This window comes from Megascapheus bottae, chromosome 11 (genome assembly GCF_031878675.1).
Source record: "Megascapheus bottae isolate mThoBot1 chromosome 11, mThoBot2.hap1, whole genome shotgun sequence".
Taxonomy (NCBI): domain Eukaryota; kingdom Metazoa; phylum Chordata; class Mammalia; order Rodentia; family Geomyidae; genus Megascapheus; species Megascapheus bottae.
This window is the reverse complement of record NC_143519.1, coordinates 49,376,914-49,391,205: the sequence shown is the minus strand read 5'-3', so window position 1 is coordinate 49,391,205 and position 14,292 is coordinate 49,376,914. Positions and strand designations below refer to the sequence as shown.

Sequence of the window (14,292 nt, the reverse complement as noted above, 5' to 3'; positions counted from 1 at the left end):
ATACATTTCATCATCTTTGCTGCTATGTAGCTTTAGCACCAATCGACACAGGAGTCAGAGAAGGAGGCTTGTGATGAATGTGTTAGACACTCATTGGTGTGATGATAAAAGTCTGATTTTAGCTTTGCAAATATAAAAGATAATTATAGTAAGCTTATTTTAGAATGAAAGAAAGCTTTGTTACATAAGAATAAATACACATTTAACATCTCAAGCCGCAAAGGAACTCCTTAAGTAAGATTTGAACACTCAGGCTAACATTTTTCTCATCTCTATTAGGCTCTGACAGGTACTAGTGTAGGAAGTTGGAGTCTGGCTCTGCCACCTTGAAAGTAAGGTACATTGTTAACCTGGCTGAACCTCAGATTCTCTATTATAAAAGAATATAACAAACTCACCAGTTCATTGTGAAGAAAATGGTTCATTTACTGTCTATGATGAGACACAGTGTCTAATAGTAAATTTACCCTATGTAAACAAAGTGTCTAATATGCAAATTTACCCTATGTAAATAGGTGTATGCTAGAAGCTATGAGAGAGGCCATCCTTAGTTGAGAACTTACCTCTGCAAGGTAGGTGATCATGTTCAAGGTTATGTCGGCATAGGCTTCATGAAGATACCGACAGACCACGTTGACCCACGTGGCACAGTCCCTCGTGTAGCTGTGTGTTTTGTAAAGAGTCATCACGTGTGCAAGATTGGAAAGTTTGGGGTTTTTCTCTTCCAAGCAAACCTTTTAAGGCAACAGAATCAATTAGGGTGACGGACATCTGGTGAGTAGGAAGAAATAGCAGCAACTTTGCTACATGTCCTGAGAATCGTCTGTGAAGTCTACCAGCAAAACATTGTTTGCTGCAGAAGTGGTCTGCTTAGTAATCAGCCGATGTGATTTTCACAAGTTCTTTTCCCTTGTCAAGAATGTAGGCAAAAATGACAGCTAGATTAGACACTCAGAGATGCACTAGCAATATCAGGTGAGGTGATGACTGCTTCTCTGAGGTTGGAATCCCTGCCTGGCATGGTCTTTTGGATGGTCTTTCTGAGCATAGAACCACAATGCATACCTGAGCAATCCTCTCTGCTATGTCCTTACAGAACTGATTGGGGTTTTCAAAATGCTGGATCAGCTGGGGCAGGAGACACAAGACATTCAGAGGAAACCCTGCATGAGAGAAGATACAACGGTGGCAGCTGAGTATGGTATGTTTTAACTGGTGACAGTGGAAGTTATGTCACAAATTTTATTCCAGGTGAGACTAAACAGTCTTTTTAACCAGATTAAATGTGATCTGACAAAAAATGCAAAGGAGGAATTGAACCAGACATAATTTTAAAATATGGTGGTCATCTTGCCATGGACTGAGAATAGGGATGATACAATGCCATTGGCACAGACAGAAATGAAAACTGAGACACAGGCCAATTATTTTTAAGTCATAGCCACATAGCTATTATAGGGGCTTGTACTTGGGACCTTACATTCTCCCTTGGCTTTTACACTGGAGGCTGGTGCTCTGTAACTTGAGCCAAACCTCTTCTTCCAGCCAAGGTGGCTTCAAACCTAAAACCTATCTTAGCCTCCTAAGTAGTTAGGATTACAGGTGTGAGCCATCAGTGGGGAGTCATGTAGTTCAAAAAGAGAAGGAATTGCTTGATATGCCCAAGTTAAAATATAGTTCATTGTATGATTCTGGGCTACTTTCTATTCTAAAAGTTGATTTGCCTTAATTAAAAAAAAAACTATTGAAATGAACACCATCTTCAAGAGGAAAGTAACCGCAAAGAGAAAGAAGAGAGTTAGGAGTTAAAAATCAGTGTACAAGAGCATGGCAAATGCTGGGCATGGGGCTCACACCTAAAATCCTAGCTACTCAGGAGGCTGAGATGTGAGGATTGTGGTTCAAAGCCAGACCGGACACGTAAGTCAGTGAGTCGTCTCTTATCTTGAATTAGCCATCAGAGAACTGGAAGTGGTGCCATGGCTCCATGTGGCAGAGTGCTAGCCTTGAGCTGAAGAGCTCAGAGACAGTAACCAGGCCCAGAGTTCAAGCCCCACTGGAAAAAAAAAAATTAACAGTACTGAAACTGGATCTAGAGAGCATAAAAGAGCATAAAAACCCCACTAATAGCTTATGTATAATTTCTGATCCCTTTCTGATATTACCTTAAATATTTTGTATTTTAATATAAGCAAAACATATATGTTATTGTTTTTCAGTACTGAGGATTAAATCTAGGGCCTTGTGCATGAATGCATACTAGGCTAGTAATCTACCAATGTCACATCCTATCTCATCATATAGAATCCTCAGGGGGGTGAGGGGGAGGGAGAGACCAAATACCCGCAGCTTATGCCTATAATACTAGTTACTGAGGAGGTTGAGATCTGAGGGCTGTAGTTCAAAGCCAGCTTGAGTAGTGACTCCTTTACAATTAATCACCAAAAAACCAGAAGTGGAGATGTGGTTCAAATGGTAGAGTAGCAGCCTTGTGCAAAAAAAGCGGGGGGAGTTTGGCCTACTGGTGGACCTAGTGTGCATGAAGACTGGGGTTCGAGTCCTTGATACCATATACATAGAATTAAAAAAGCTGGAAGTGGTGCTGTGGCTCAAGTGGTAGAGCTCTAGCCTTGAGAAAGCCCAAGGATAGTGCTCAGGCACTGAGTTCAAGGTCCAGGACTGGCAAAAAAAAAAAAAAAAAAGCTAAGGGACAAGTGCCCAGATGCCAAGTTGAAGTCCTAACACTAGGACAGAAGGAACAACATGAAAGTCCAAAGCCAAAGCCAAAATTTGGCCACCTAACACACCCATATACTCATTTGTTAGAACTTTAAAATCACTTATCTTATTCCACTGGAGACAAACTGTAAGAGGAACGATGTTGTGTTGGCTGGTGGCTGACATTCTGAGGTTGGGCGACTTAAGTTCTACTTGTCTGTCTGTATCTCAAGGGTGCCCTGACCTGGCCTGATCACTCACATCAACCCACTTAGCTTAAACTTCCCCTTGACAGCACAGTTGACTTCCTCATTCTTGCAGGCTCCCTCCCTATAACTACTCCCCCAGCTTCTGGTTCTCCCTCCTGCTCTAGGCAGCCTGTTGGCTGTCTGACATTAAACCTTCTTCTCTGGGCTGTGCATGGTGTGCCTTTTCTGGTTGAGACACATAACATGTTGACCTACCAAGAGCCTGGGATGAATCCACCATTGGCACTTTGGACACGGGTGTGAGTGAGCTGAAGAGCTGCAGGGTCAGGTCTGTGGTGGTGAGGGATGTGAATCCTTTGAGCAGCAGCTGCTGCAACCCTGAGAAGTCAGCCCACTTGAGCTGCCCCTGGAGCTTCTCCAGTTTTTCTCGGTTCTCGGCTTTATCAAGTGGCATGTGTGCCAGCAGCCGATTCAACAGCCTCAAGGCCATGAGGTATTCGAATTCAAAATCAGACTCCATCAAGGCTACTGTGACCCAGAAGATGGTGGCCAAGAGATTGGTTGGGTGGTTTATATGGGAGGGATCTGTAAGACTGTCCTTTAAGGAGGAGGAGCTTCTGGTTTTTGAGGAGAGGCCCTGTTGGGTACAAGCCTGAATTCTATCCAGTGTGGCACTTCGAGGTGGGTCAGAGGATCGGTCCACAACACCAAACTTCTTGGGCACAGAGAAGCTTCTTTGATGCCGACTCCTCTCTGTGGTTGTGGGATGGCTGGTCGTGGCTCCTGGGTTCACATTTAGTTGTCCGGTGCTCTTCCTACTTGCTGTTAGTTTAGCACTGGAGCTTAGGTCTGGTGATGAAGAGCTGGTTATAAAAGTAGGTAAGATCAATAGGTTGCCAGCCTGCTTCCTGAAAAGCTAATCCCCAAGATCCACTGAGGAAACACCAGAGTATATACTATTTCTTTATTTTTCCCCCTTGTGTGTGTGTGTGTGTTGGTCATGGGGCTTGAACTCTGGAACTGGGCATTTTCTCTGAGCTATTCAGCTCTAGGCTAGTGCTCTACCACTTGAGCAATACTACCACTTCTGGTTTTCTGGTGGTTAATTGGAGATAAGAGTGTTATGATCTTTTGTAACTGGGCTGGCTTTGAAACTCAATCCTCAGGTCTCAGCCTCCTGAGTAGCCAGGATTAGAGGCGTGAGCCATCAGTGCCCAGCAAAGTGTATACTATTTCTATCAGCTTCCTTTTCCTTATCTTTACAACTATGAAAAATAAACCTCAGCAAAGAGTTTAACAAGAACTGGGCATTGTGACCCATGCCTTTAACATGAATTACTATAGTGGAGGCAGTAGAATTAAGATTTTGAGACAAGTCCAAGCAAAGTTACTCGGATGCCCTCACTAAAAAACAGAACACAAAGAAGAGGGGGTGTGTGTGGTGTGGCTTAAGTGGTAGAGTACCAGCCTAGGTGGGCTCTGCGTTCAGTCCCAGTATTGTCAAAAGAAACTACCTAACCAAATCCAAAGACATGACCGCCACCAATGAAAGCACAACTTTCTCTAACAAAACAGAACAAAAAGCCCTAATTTTGACTCCACTTATTAAAGTTCAGTCTCAAACAATCAGCATTTTTTGTTCAAATTTGGACAGGAATAATTATGGAATAAAATTTACTTGATGAGCACAAATGTTAATATTCTATTAACTCATCAGGAATATCACATTTGGAGAAAGTAAAACATTCATGTAAATATTTACAAAGTAAATATTCATGTCAAAGGTATTTTTTACCTACAGAAATTTGAGAAAACTATTTGCCTACTCATTCTGAAATGTCAAGTAACATTCTTGTTAAATTTTACTATCTTAGATAAATTCATACAGATAAATATGTTAGATAGTAGTGATTACATGAAAAATACCTTTCATAAAAATGTTCAACTTGCCAGGCACTGGTGGCTCAACCTGTTATTTTAGCTACTGAGGAGGCTGAGATATGAGGATCCAGGTTCATATCCAGACTAAGGTGGAAAGTCTGTTGGATGTTATGTTCAACTTAACTGCCAAAAAGCTGAAACTGGAGTTCAAATGGGAGAGCACTCACTAGAGAAACAAACTAAGGTATAGCACATAGTCCCTGAGTTTAGCCCCCAGTACTGGCACAAAAAATTCTACTTAAAAATAAAACAAGTTAGGGGCCAGGAGTTTAGCCTAGTGGTATAGTGCTTGCCTAGCATGCATGAAGACCCGGGTTTGATTCCTTGGAATTGGACACAGAAAAAAGCCAGAAGTGGTGCTGAGGCTCAAGTGGTAGAGCTCTAACCTTGAGAAAACTCCAAGGGCAGTGCTCAGCCACCGAATACAAGCCCAGGACTGGCAAAAATAAATAAATAAATAAATAAAATAAAATAAAATAAAACAAGTTATAGCTGGGTATCAGTGGTTCAGGGCTGTAATCTTAGCTACTCAGGAGGCTAAGATCTGAGGATCCTGGCTCAAAGCCATCCCAGGCAGGAAAGTCTCTCTATGAGCTTCTTATCTCCAATTAAGCACCAACGAAGAATTAAAGGCAATAAGAACTTACTCAACAGAGTAAAAACAGAAAGGTCCTCAAACTCAAGAAAAAGAATCTTCATTTGTTTTGTTTTTGCCAGTTCTGGGGCTTAATCTCAGGGCCTGTCCCTGAGCCTCTTTGTGCTCAAGGCTGGCACTCTACAACTTGAGCCAAGGCGCCACTTCCAGCATTTTTCTGTGTGGTACTGAGGAATCCAACCCAAGGTTTCATGCATGCTAGGCAAGCACTCTACCACTAAGCCACATTCCCAGCTCATGATAAAGAATCGTAACCATATGACAGAGGCATATAGAACTCCAAACAGATAAGATCAGAGGAAAAATATCACTCCTGATACACTGTGGTAAAATCTCTTGACTCACAAAATAAGGAACTAATTTTAAAGGCAGAAAAATCAGAGGGAACTTCATTACAATGGAACGATTAGAAGAATTACAGATAACTCAATGCCAACTCTAAATTCATTGAGAACCCAGGCTTGGAAAGACAACTATCAACTAGTATATCCAGTGATACTATCATTCACAATTGATAGAGAAATTAAACCCTTATTGAACAAAACAAAAACAAAAGAAATTCATTAACACAAAACCAATACTGCAAAGTTCTAAAAAGAAGCATGTATCAGAAGAAGAAAATCACAAAGATATAGAGTAAGAAAAAAAAAACACTAGAGGATTAGTTTAGCAAAACAGGAAAAAGAAAGAAGCTAGCAACAAAGAACCAACAAAATGACAAAATAACGAGGTATATCTCCATAGTAATGTTAAATATCAAAGGACTCAATTCTCCACTCAAAAGATGTAGTAGACCAAAGCCCAGATCAAAAACCACACCTTATGACCAAAGATAAATGAGTGAAGGGATGGCAAGTAAAGGCATCCTGCAAGAAGGCAGGAGTAGCCATTCTGATACCTGATAAAATAGACTTAAATTAAAATCAGTAAGAAGAGCTATAGAAGATCATTTCATATAAATAAAAGGAATGATCCATGAAGAGGAAATTATACTGGTCAATATATATGCACCAAATATAGGAGCACCCAAATATACTAACACTCTTACAAAAACTGATAGACCCCAATACAATACTAGTGAGGGACTTTAATCCTCCACCATCACCAAAACAGGTTAACTAAAAGGATCAATAAAGAAACCACTGAATCATAAATAACATTATAATCCACATTCACTTAATATATATCATAGAGTATTTCACCTAGCATCCAAAAAATACACATTCTTCTCAGCAGCATATGGAACCTTCTCTAAAATAAGTCATATTCTAGGATACACAAGCCTGAGAAAATATAAACTTCATTGATAAAACTCCCTGAAGCCTATCTGATCACAATGGTATTAAACAAAAACTTAACCGCAAAATAAACTACAGAAAAAGCCACATATAGTTTGAATCATACACAGATGAATAACAGCTGATCATGGAAGAAATACAGGGAGAAATCAGAAAGTTCCTGCAATCCAGTGAAATTGAAAATGTATCATGCCAGAACTTCTGTGATACAGGTTGAGAGCAAAGTACAAAGCTCTTAATGCATACATAAAACAGACAACAGAAATTGCTCGAATACATAATCTCATGACACAACTAAGGCTTCTAGGAAAACAGGAACAAATCAAACATCAAACTACTAGATGGAGAGAGATAGTAAAGACCAGGCCAGAAATTAATGAATTAGAGACTAAGAAAACGTATGTGTAGAATGAATGAAACAAAGCTTTAGCCAATTTGGTCAACAAAAGGAGACAAGAAGCATAAATCAGTAAAATCAGGGATGAAAAAGAAAACTTCACAGGAAATCCAAAAGATTATGAGGAACTATTTTCAAAGCCTATACTCAAAATAAGAAATGATAAATTTCTTAAGACACATGAGTTGCCTAAGCTGAACCAAGAAGATACAAATCGCACAACAAATCTGAGGAAGTAATAGTCTTCACCAACAAGGAAGAGGCCAGGTCCTGATGGATTCACAGCTAAATTCTGTAAGATCTTTGAAGAAGAACATTATTCTTCGAGCTCTTCCACAAAATAGAAATGGAAGGATCACTACCAAATTCATTCCATGAAGCCTGTATTACACTCATCCCCAGTCCAGGTAGAAAAGCAATAAAAAGAACTATAGACCAATCTGTTTGATGAACATAGATTCAAGGCTTTTCAATAAACATACTAACAGAATTTAACAACTGAAAAAAAAAACCCTTCATTGTGCTCAAGTTGGGTTGAATATATGCAAATCAAGTTGGGTTGAATATATGCAAAACTGGTTGAATATATGTAAATCAATAAATGCAATACACCATATTAAGAGAGCCAAAGACAGGAAAAAGCCTTTGACAAACTCCAACATCCCTTTATGTTAAAAACTGTAGTTGTGTGAGGATGGAAGGAAAAATCTGGTTGACAGGAAGGGAAAGGGTTAACATTCTTTAAAAAGAAATGTACTTAACCAGGTGCTGATGGCTCACACCTGTAATCCTAGCTACTCAGGAGGCTGAGGTCTGAAGATTTTGGCAATGCCAGCTTGGGTAGAAAAATGTCTCCATGGAAACAAGTGCCATATAATGTGTGATTTTTGTTCTTAATGTAGTATGTTATTTCTCATCTTTTTTGTTGTCTCTTGGTTATTCTCATATTGTTACAGTATCTTACCTTGCTATCTGGTTTGTTGTATATATGATTATTTGTTTATTTGAAATAAGAAAGGGAAGTGGGGAAAACAAGATGAGGGGAGGGGGTAGGGGAGGAAGTGGGGATAAAAACATGAGAAGGGGTATCAATGTGTATGAAGTAATTCACCTTCTATCTGGCAAATATAACTGTAACCCTTATATTAATTACAATAAAAATTAAAAAGAATATCTCCATGAGGGACTCATCTCCAATTAATTGAAAGTGAAAACTGGAAGTGGAGCTGTGGCTCAAAGTGGTACAGTGTTAGCCTTGAGAATAGAAATGGGAGGAGAAAAATGGAGAAGAAAGGAAGGGGTAATATTAACCAGGAAACATTGTACTCATAACCTGACTTAAGGGATTGTGGCCCCTTTGTACATTGCTTAAAAATATTACAAGAGAATTGGGCCGGGAGTTTGGCCCAGCGGTAGAGTGCTTGCCTAGCATGCATGAAGACCTGGTTTCGATTCCTCGGTACCACATACACAGAAAAGGCCAGAACTGGTTCTGTGGCTCAAGTGGTAGAACACTAACCTTGAGGAAAGCCCAAGGACAGTGCTCAGGCCCTAAGTTCAGTCCCCAGGACTGGCAAAAAAAAAATATTACAGAGAAAAAAATATTTCAGTTTTAGTTTTATCAATGTAATTAATATGATAATTATGATGTACTATCTAGAAATATTCAAGGACAAAACAAAGACAGTAAAAATAATTAATATTCATATGTAGAAGACATGTTTAAAGTTTAATTTTTTAATTAAATTTTTAAGATTTTAAAATTATTATTATTATTATTATTTTTTTTTTTTTGCCAGTCCTGGGCTTGAGCTCAGGGCCTAAGCACTGCCATTGGATTTTCCTCAAGGCTAGAACTCTACCACTTGAGCCTCAGCACCACTTCTGGCTTTTTCTAAGTATGTGGTACCGAGGAATCAAACCCCGGTCACCGTGCATGCTAGGCAAGCACTCTACGACTAGGCCAAACTCCTGACCAGATTTTAAAATTATTATAAAGGTGATGTACACAATAGTTACTTTTTTTTTGAGGCAGAGTCTTGCTGGGTAGCTCAGGCTGGCCTCAACTCATGATCTTCCTATTTCTGCCTTGAGAGTGCTGGGATTGTAGGCTTGCAATCCCCACCCTGTGCTGGGGATCAAACCCAGGGCCTTCTGCCTACCAAATTTATGTTCTATTATTGAGCTTCACCTCCAGCATAGATGTTTAAAGACCCTCAGATAATGTGTAGAACACATGTATATTACAGCTGCCCAATGTCTTGCTATGTGAGGAAACTTGAACTTACCAAGATTCTCCTGTATTAGCCTCTCGAATGCTAGAATTACAAGTATGAACAATTATGCCTAGATTTTTTTCCTGTCTAGCTTTTTAATGAGAGAATCTCACTAACTTTTGCCCAGTCCAACCTTATGCCAAAATCCTCCTGTCTTCACTTTCTAAGTTCCTGGGTTTAAAATCATGTGCCACCACTACTGCTGTTTTTGAGACAAAGTCTCTGTTGCTCAGACTGGCCTCCAACTTTTGCTGTGTATGACAGGCAGGCCTTGAACTTTTACTCATCGTACCTAAGAATATCCAATGCTAGCATTACACGCATGTGCCACTACATTCTCTCTTCCTTCCTTCCTTCTTTTTTTTTTTTTTTTTTTTGACAGTCCCAGGGCTTGACCTCAGGGCCTGGACACTGTCCTTGAGCACTTTCATGTAAGGCTAGTGCTCTGATACTTGAGCCATAGAACTACTGGCATTTTCTGGGTATGTGGTACCAAGAAATCAAACCCAGGGCTTTGTGCCTGCCACTAGGCCACACTCCTGGCCCATCTCTATTTTAATTTTTTTGAAGAAAATATTATAAATCAGGTGCCAGTGGCTCATGCTGTAATCCTAGACACTCAAGAGGCTGAGATCTGAGAATCAAGATTCAAAACTAGCTCGAACAGGAACGTCTATGAAACTTTTTTTTTTTTTTTTGCCAGTCCTGGGCTTGAGCTCAGGTCCTAAGCACTGTCCTTGGACTTTCTCAAGGCTAGAGCTCTACCACTTGAGCTTCAGCACCACTTCTGGCTTTTTTCTATGTATGTGGTACCGAGGAATCGAACCTGGGTCTTCATGCATGGTAGGCAAGCACTCTACCATTAGGCCAAACTCTCGGCCCTCTATGAAACGTTTATCTCCAATTAGCCACCAAAAAAGCAGGAAGTGTAGCTCAAGTGGAATAGCACTAGTCTTGAAGGGGCAGTACCCAGGCTCTGAGTTGAAACCCCAGTCTTAGCCCAAATTAAAAAAAATTGTGGGTACTTTTTCAGGTCAGAAGCAAATTTCAAACACTAGATTTGTTCTTGGTATTCTGCTCAAACATTCTCCCAAATATTCAATACAGTAACTTTGATTTCAAAATATCAATAAGACAATTCTCACCGAGATAACACGGTTAGGAGGTCACTGTTCTTCAAGCAGTCAGACAAGTTATCCACAGCAGCTTCCAAGGTCAGCAGCGCTTCCATCACATATCCCTGCCAATCACATGAGCATGAAAACCCTGAACGCCTCACCCCATGTCCACTTCCCAAAGATCCCTCCACTGGGGCAGACTCCATTCTGACAGTGCTAGCTCACATTTCTTAAAGCTAGAGGATCACTGCTGCACTAACTTCACCACGTCTCAAAACAAAATAGAAAGGCCACATAGGAAATCAGGATGGGCCAGGAGTTAGCAGATTGATTTCCCTAGGTCTGACAGCCTCAAGAGGGTCTGAAACCAGCAGTAGAAGGGGGTGAATCCACCTCCTGCTCAGGAGGTGGACATGCAGAGCACCTATGGCTGAGGACTTGGCAAGGTAAGGCACAGCCAAATTGAGCCTCAATGGCTTCTCCACAAGGATGGCTAAGAGGAGGAGGACAAAAGGTAGAGTCTGCAGGTATTAGGCTTCATTCACTTAAGCCACACCCCCTAGCACAAGTTTGCAGGCTTCCTGAGATATAAGAGCAGTCTGATTTTTTTTGTTTTTTTGCTAGTCCTGGGGCTTGAACTCAGGTCCTGAGCACTGTCCTTGAGCTTTCTCAAGGCCTAGTGCTCTAGCACTTGAGCCATAGCACTACTTTTTCTATGTACATGGTATCAAGGAATCGAACCCCAGTCTTTGTGCATGCTAGGCAAGCACACTAAGCCAAACTCTTGACCCCAGGCTGATGGGTTTTGACTCCAATGGCCTTGATTTTCAATTTGCTCAGTTCCCCAGGGTTCTTCCTTTATGCTCTTCCTGGGGCATACAGGACAATGGAGGACAGAGGACATATTCCTTGCTCTGGGCGACAACATGGCATCACTGCAGCCTTCGTAGTGGGGGAAAAAATCCCAACAATATAAAATAACCCATCCCCTTAGCTACCAAAGAAAACCACCAGCAAGCTAGGTGCTGGTGGTTGGTGCCTATAATCCTAGCTACTCTAGAGGTGAAGATCAGCTCAAGGTCAACTCAGGCAAAAAGTCTAACCAACAGCTTGGCACAGTTGCTGTGCCTCTCATCATAGCTACTACAGAAGAGGCTGAGACCACGAGTTGTCTTCATTTCAGACCAGCCAGGGGCAAGCAATATTCCCTTCCAGCTACAGGAGGAAGAATACAAAGGATCACAGTCCAGGCTGGCCCAGGCAACAAGGGAGATGCTATCTCAAAAAAAAAAAAAAAAAAAACTAGAGCAAAAGAGGACTAGTGGTTAGGGCATCTGCCTAATAAACTCAAAATGTCTGAGTTCAGATCATACTATCGCCCAAACCCCACAAAAAACAACAGGAAAACCCAAAACAACCAAACAACAACAACGAAGATCTAAAAGGACTTTCAGTTCTCCACATAAAACTGAGTAGTAGCTCTAGAATGTCTAGAGCCATGATTCTTGGAGTTGGCTTTGGGAATTTAAAAGTATAACGACTGCAAGTTTTTCAAGTAAGGAGAAAGCGGCTCATTCAGTGTTTGAGAGATGAGCGAGAGCATTCCCTCAGCCCGAGCCCAGGGTCTTCCCTCCCATACCTGGATCTCATCTCCATGCTCTCCGATCACCTCCACCAATCTGGACAGGAGGTCAGACAAGGCGTGTGCAGACAGGGGTTGCTTGAGGGCCCGGAAGATCTGGAAGGACCGCCCGGCGTAGTGCCTGGAAGAGCTGGCGAGGGCTGTCTGCAGTGCCACTTCACTCAAGTGTTGTTCCAGGTGGAAACCTAAAGCCAGAGGAGCCAGGAAGCCGGTGAGCATCAAGGCCATCTGGGGGTTGAAAACAGGCCCAAAGCCCAGAGCTACCAGGTGGCGGCACTTCCTTAAAAGCCCACCATTTTAAACAAAAGCTTGTTTAAATGACAATCGACCTGAAGGCAGGAAATGTCCAAGTGAGACAGCGGAAGGGACAGTGTCCTCTAGGACAGACAAGGCTTCCTCATGTCCCATCTTCTTTTGCAGTTAGGTGTGGCCAGTTGCCTTCATGCTGGCCAGTGGACTGTGGGGAGCAGTGCTGAGTGCTTCAAAACTCACCCTGAGTACCCCGCCCCTCACACTTTCCTCCACCACCTGACAAGCTGGCTGGAGGAAAGCACTGAGCGGAGCAGGTGGCACAGCCATAGGTGGCAGAAGGTCGCCTGCCTCACACCCACAGGGATCAAGGATAACCTTCAACGTGTTAAGCTCATCCTAGAAAGTCTTTGTCATAGCAGCTAAGCATTTCTAAAGCACGTACAGGGAGTCAGGCAACCTCTGTGAAGGCCACAGGGGATATGTGTCAGGATCCGGTTGCAGGTGGTCTCCTCATTGATAAAGGGACTTCCCCAACAGAAAAAGAATGGAGAGATTGGGGCAAACAACAAAATACCTGATTTGGAATCTTTAAATACAGATACGACATGCCGCAGAAAATTAGTCAGCTGTTCCGCACTCTTGGAATTTTGATTCTTGGGTGTGATGTCTTCATGGCACCAAAGCGGACCAAATGCCCTTAAATACACACACATAAAATGTCAAAACTCTAATTGTTGTTCAGTGTGTGTGTGTGTGTGTGTGTGTGTGTGTGTGTGTGTGTGTGTGTGTGTGTGTGTGTGTGTGTGTGTGTGTGTGTGTGTGTGTGTGTGTGTGTGTGTGTGTGTGTGTGTGTGTGTGTGTGTGTGTGTGTGTGTGTGTGTGTGTGTGTGTGTGTGTGTGTGTGTGTGTGTGTGTGTGTGTGTATGTGTGCCAGTGCTAAAGCCTAAGCCCATGGCTGGGCCACTGTTTCTGAGCTGTTTTTTGTTTGTTTGAAGCTAGCATGTTACCACTTGAGCCACTGTTTCACTTCTGGCTCTTTTGGGGTAGTTTATTGGAGATAAGAGTTTTCTTTTCATATATTTTTATTGTAATTAATAGAAGGGTTACATTATATTCACTAGATAGAAGGTTCATTACTTCACAAACATTGATACCTTTTCTCATGTTTTGGTCCCCATTTCCCTACCCCCCAACCCTGCCCCTCATCTTGTTTCCTCCCCCTTCCCTATCCTATTTCAAATAACCAAATAAGCATCTATACAGTATTGGTGATAAGAGTTTTATGGCCTTTCCTGTTTGGGCTGATTTTGAACTGCCATCCTCAGATATTGGCCTCCGGAGTCTAGGATTCACAGATGTGAGCCACTGGGGCCTGGCTCATTCTGTATTTTAAAATCCATACATGAAGTTCTGACTCAGAGGTATGTTACAGTTAAAAAACAAAACAAAACCCTTTAATAATCAGTGGAAATATCACAATGATATTCCCCCTTGCATAACTCATGTATGCTAATAAATATAATAAATTTCAATTTGATTAGGGAAAAAATTTAATAATTAAATTGTACGTACATGTACAAAATTTTAATGTGTATTCCAAACACAGCTAACTGACATGTGGAAACGTAACTTTTTATGTTTTATTTATATAATTCTAAATGATTTCAATACAATAGCACTTGACATATAATTGCTGCTTTATTTTGTTATTAAATAAAAGACATGAAATATGGATTTGCACGAATACTCTCTGGTCATATTTTAGCATATCTTAGTCTCTTGGTAT

At 41.4% G+C, this 14,292-nt stretch overlaps 1 protein-coding gene across 6 annotated transcripts in view; it reads right to left on the bottom strand.

The window, feature by feature from the left end:
- Positions 1–14,292, bottom strand: part of Fry (FRY microtubule binding protein) — a 444,403-nt gene that overhangs the window by 67,353 nt on the left and 362,758 nt on the right. For all 6 annotated transcript variants that reach the window (XM_090342230.1, XM_090342231.1, XM_090342232.1 and 3 more), the window contains 6 exons: positions 13,081–13,202; positions 12,252–12,439; positions 10,640–10,734; positions 3,183–3,790; positions 1,066–1,163; positions 564–734 (listed from right to left, as the gene is read on the bottom strand). In XM_090342230.1, the coding sequence (XP_090198356.1) occupies positions 564–734; positions 1,066–1,163; positions 3,183–3,790; positions 10,640–10,734; positions 12,252–12,439; positions 13,081–13,202 (1,282 nt within the window). The remainder of the gene's footprint in view (positions 1–563; positions 735–1,065; positions 1,164–3,182; positions 3,791–10,639; positions 10,735–12,251; positions 12,440–13,080; positions 13,203–14,292) is intronic.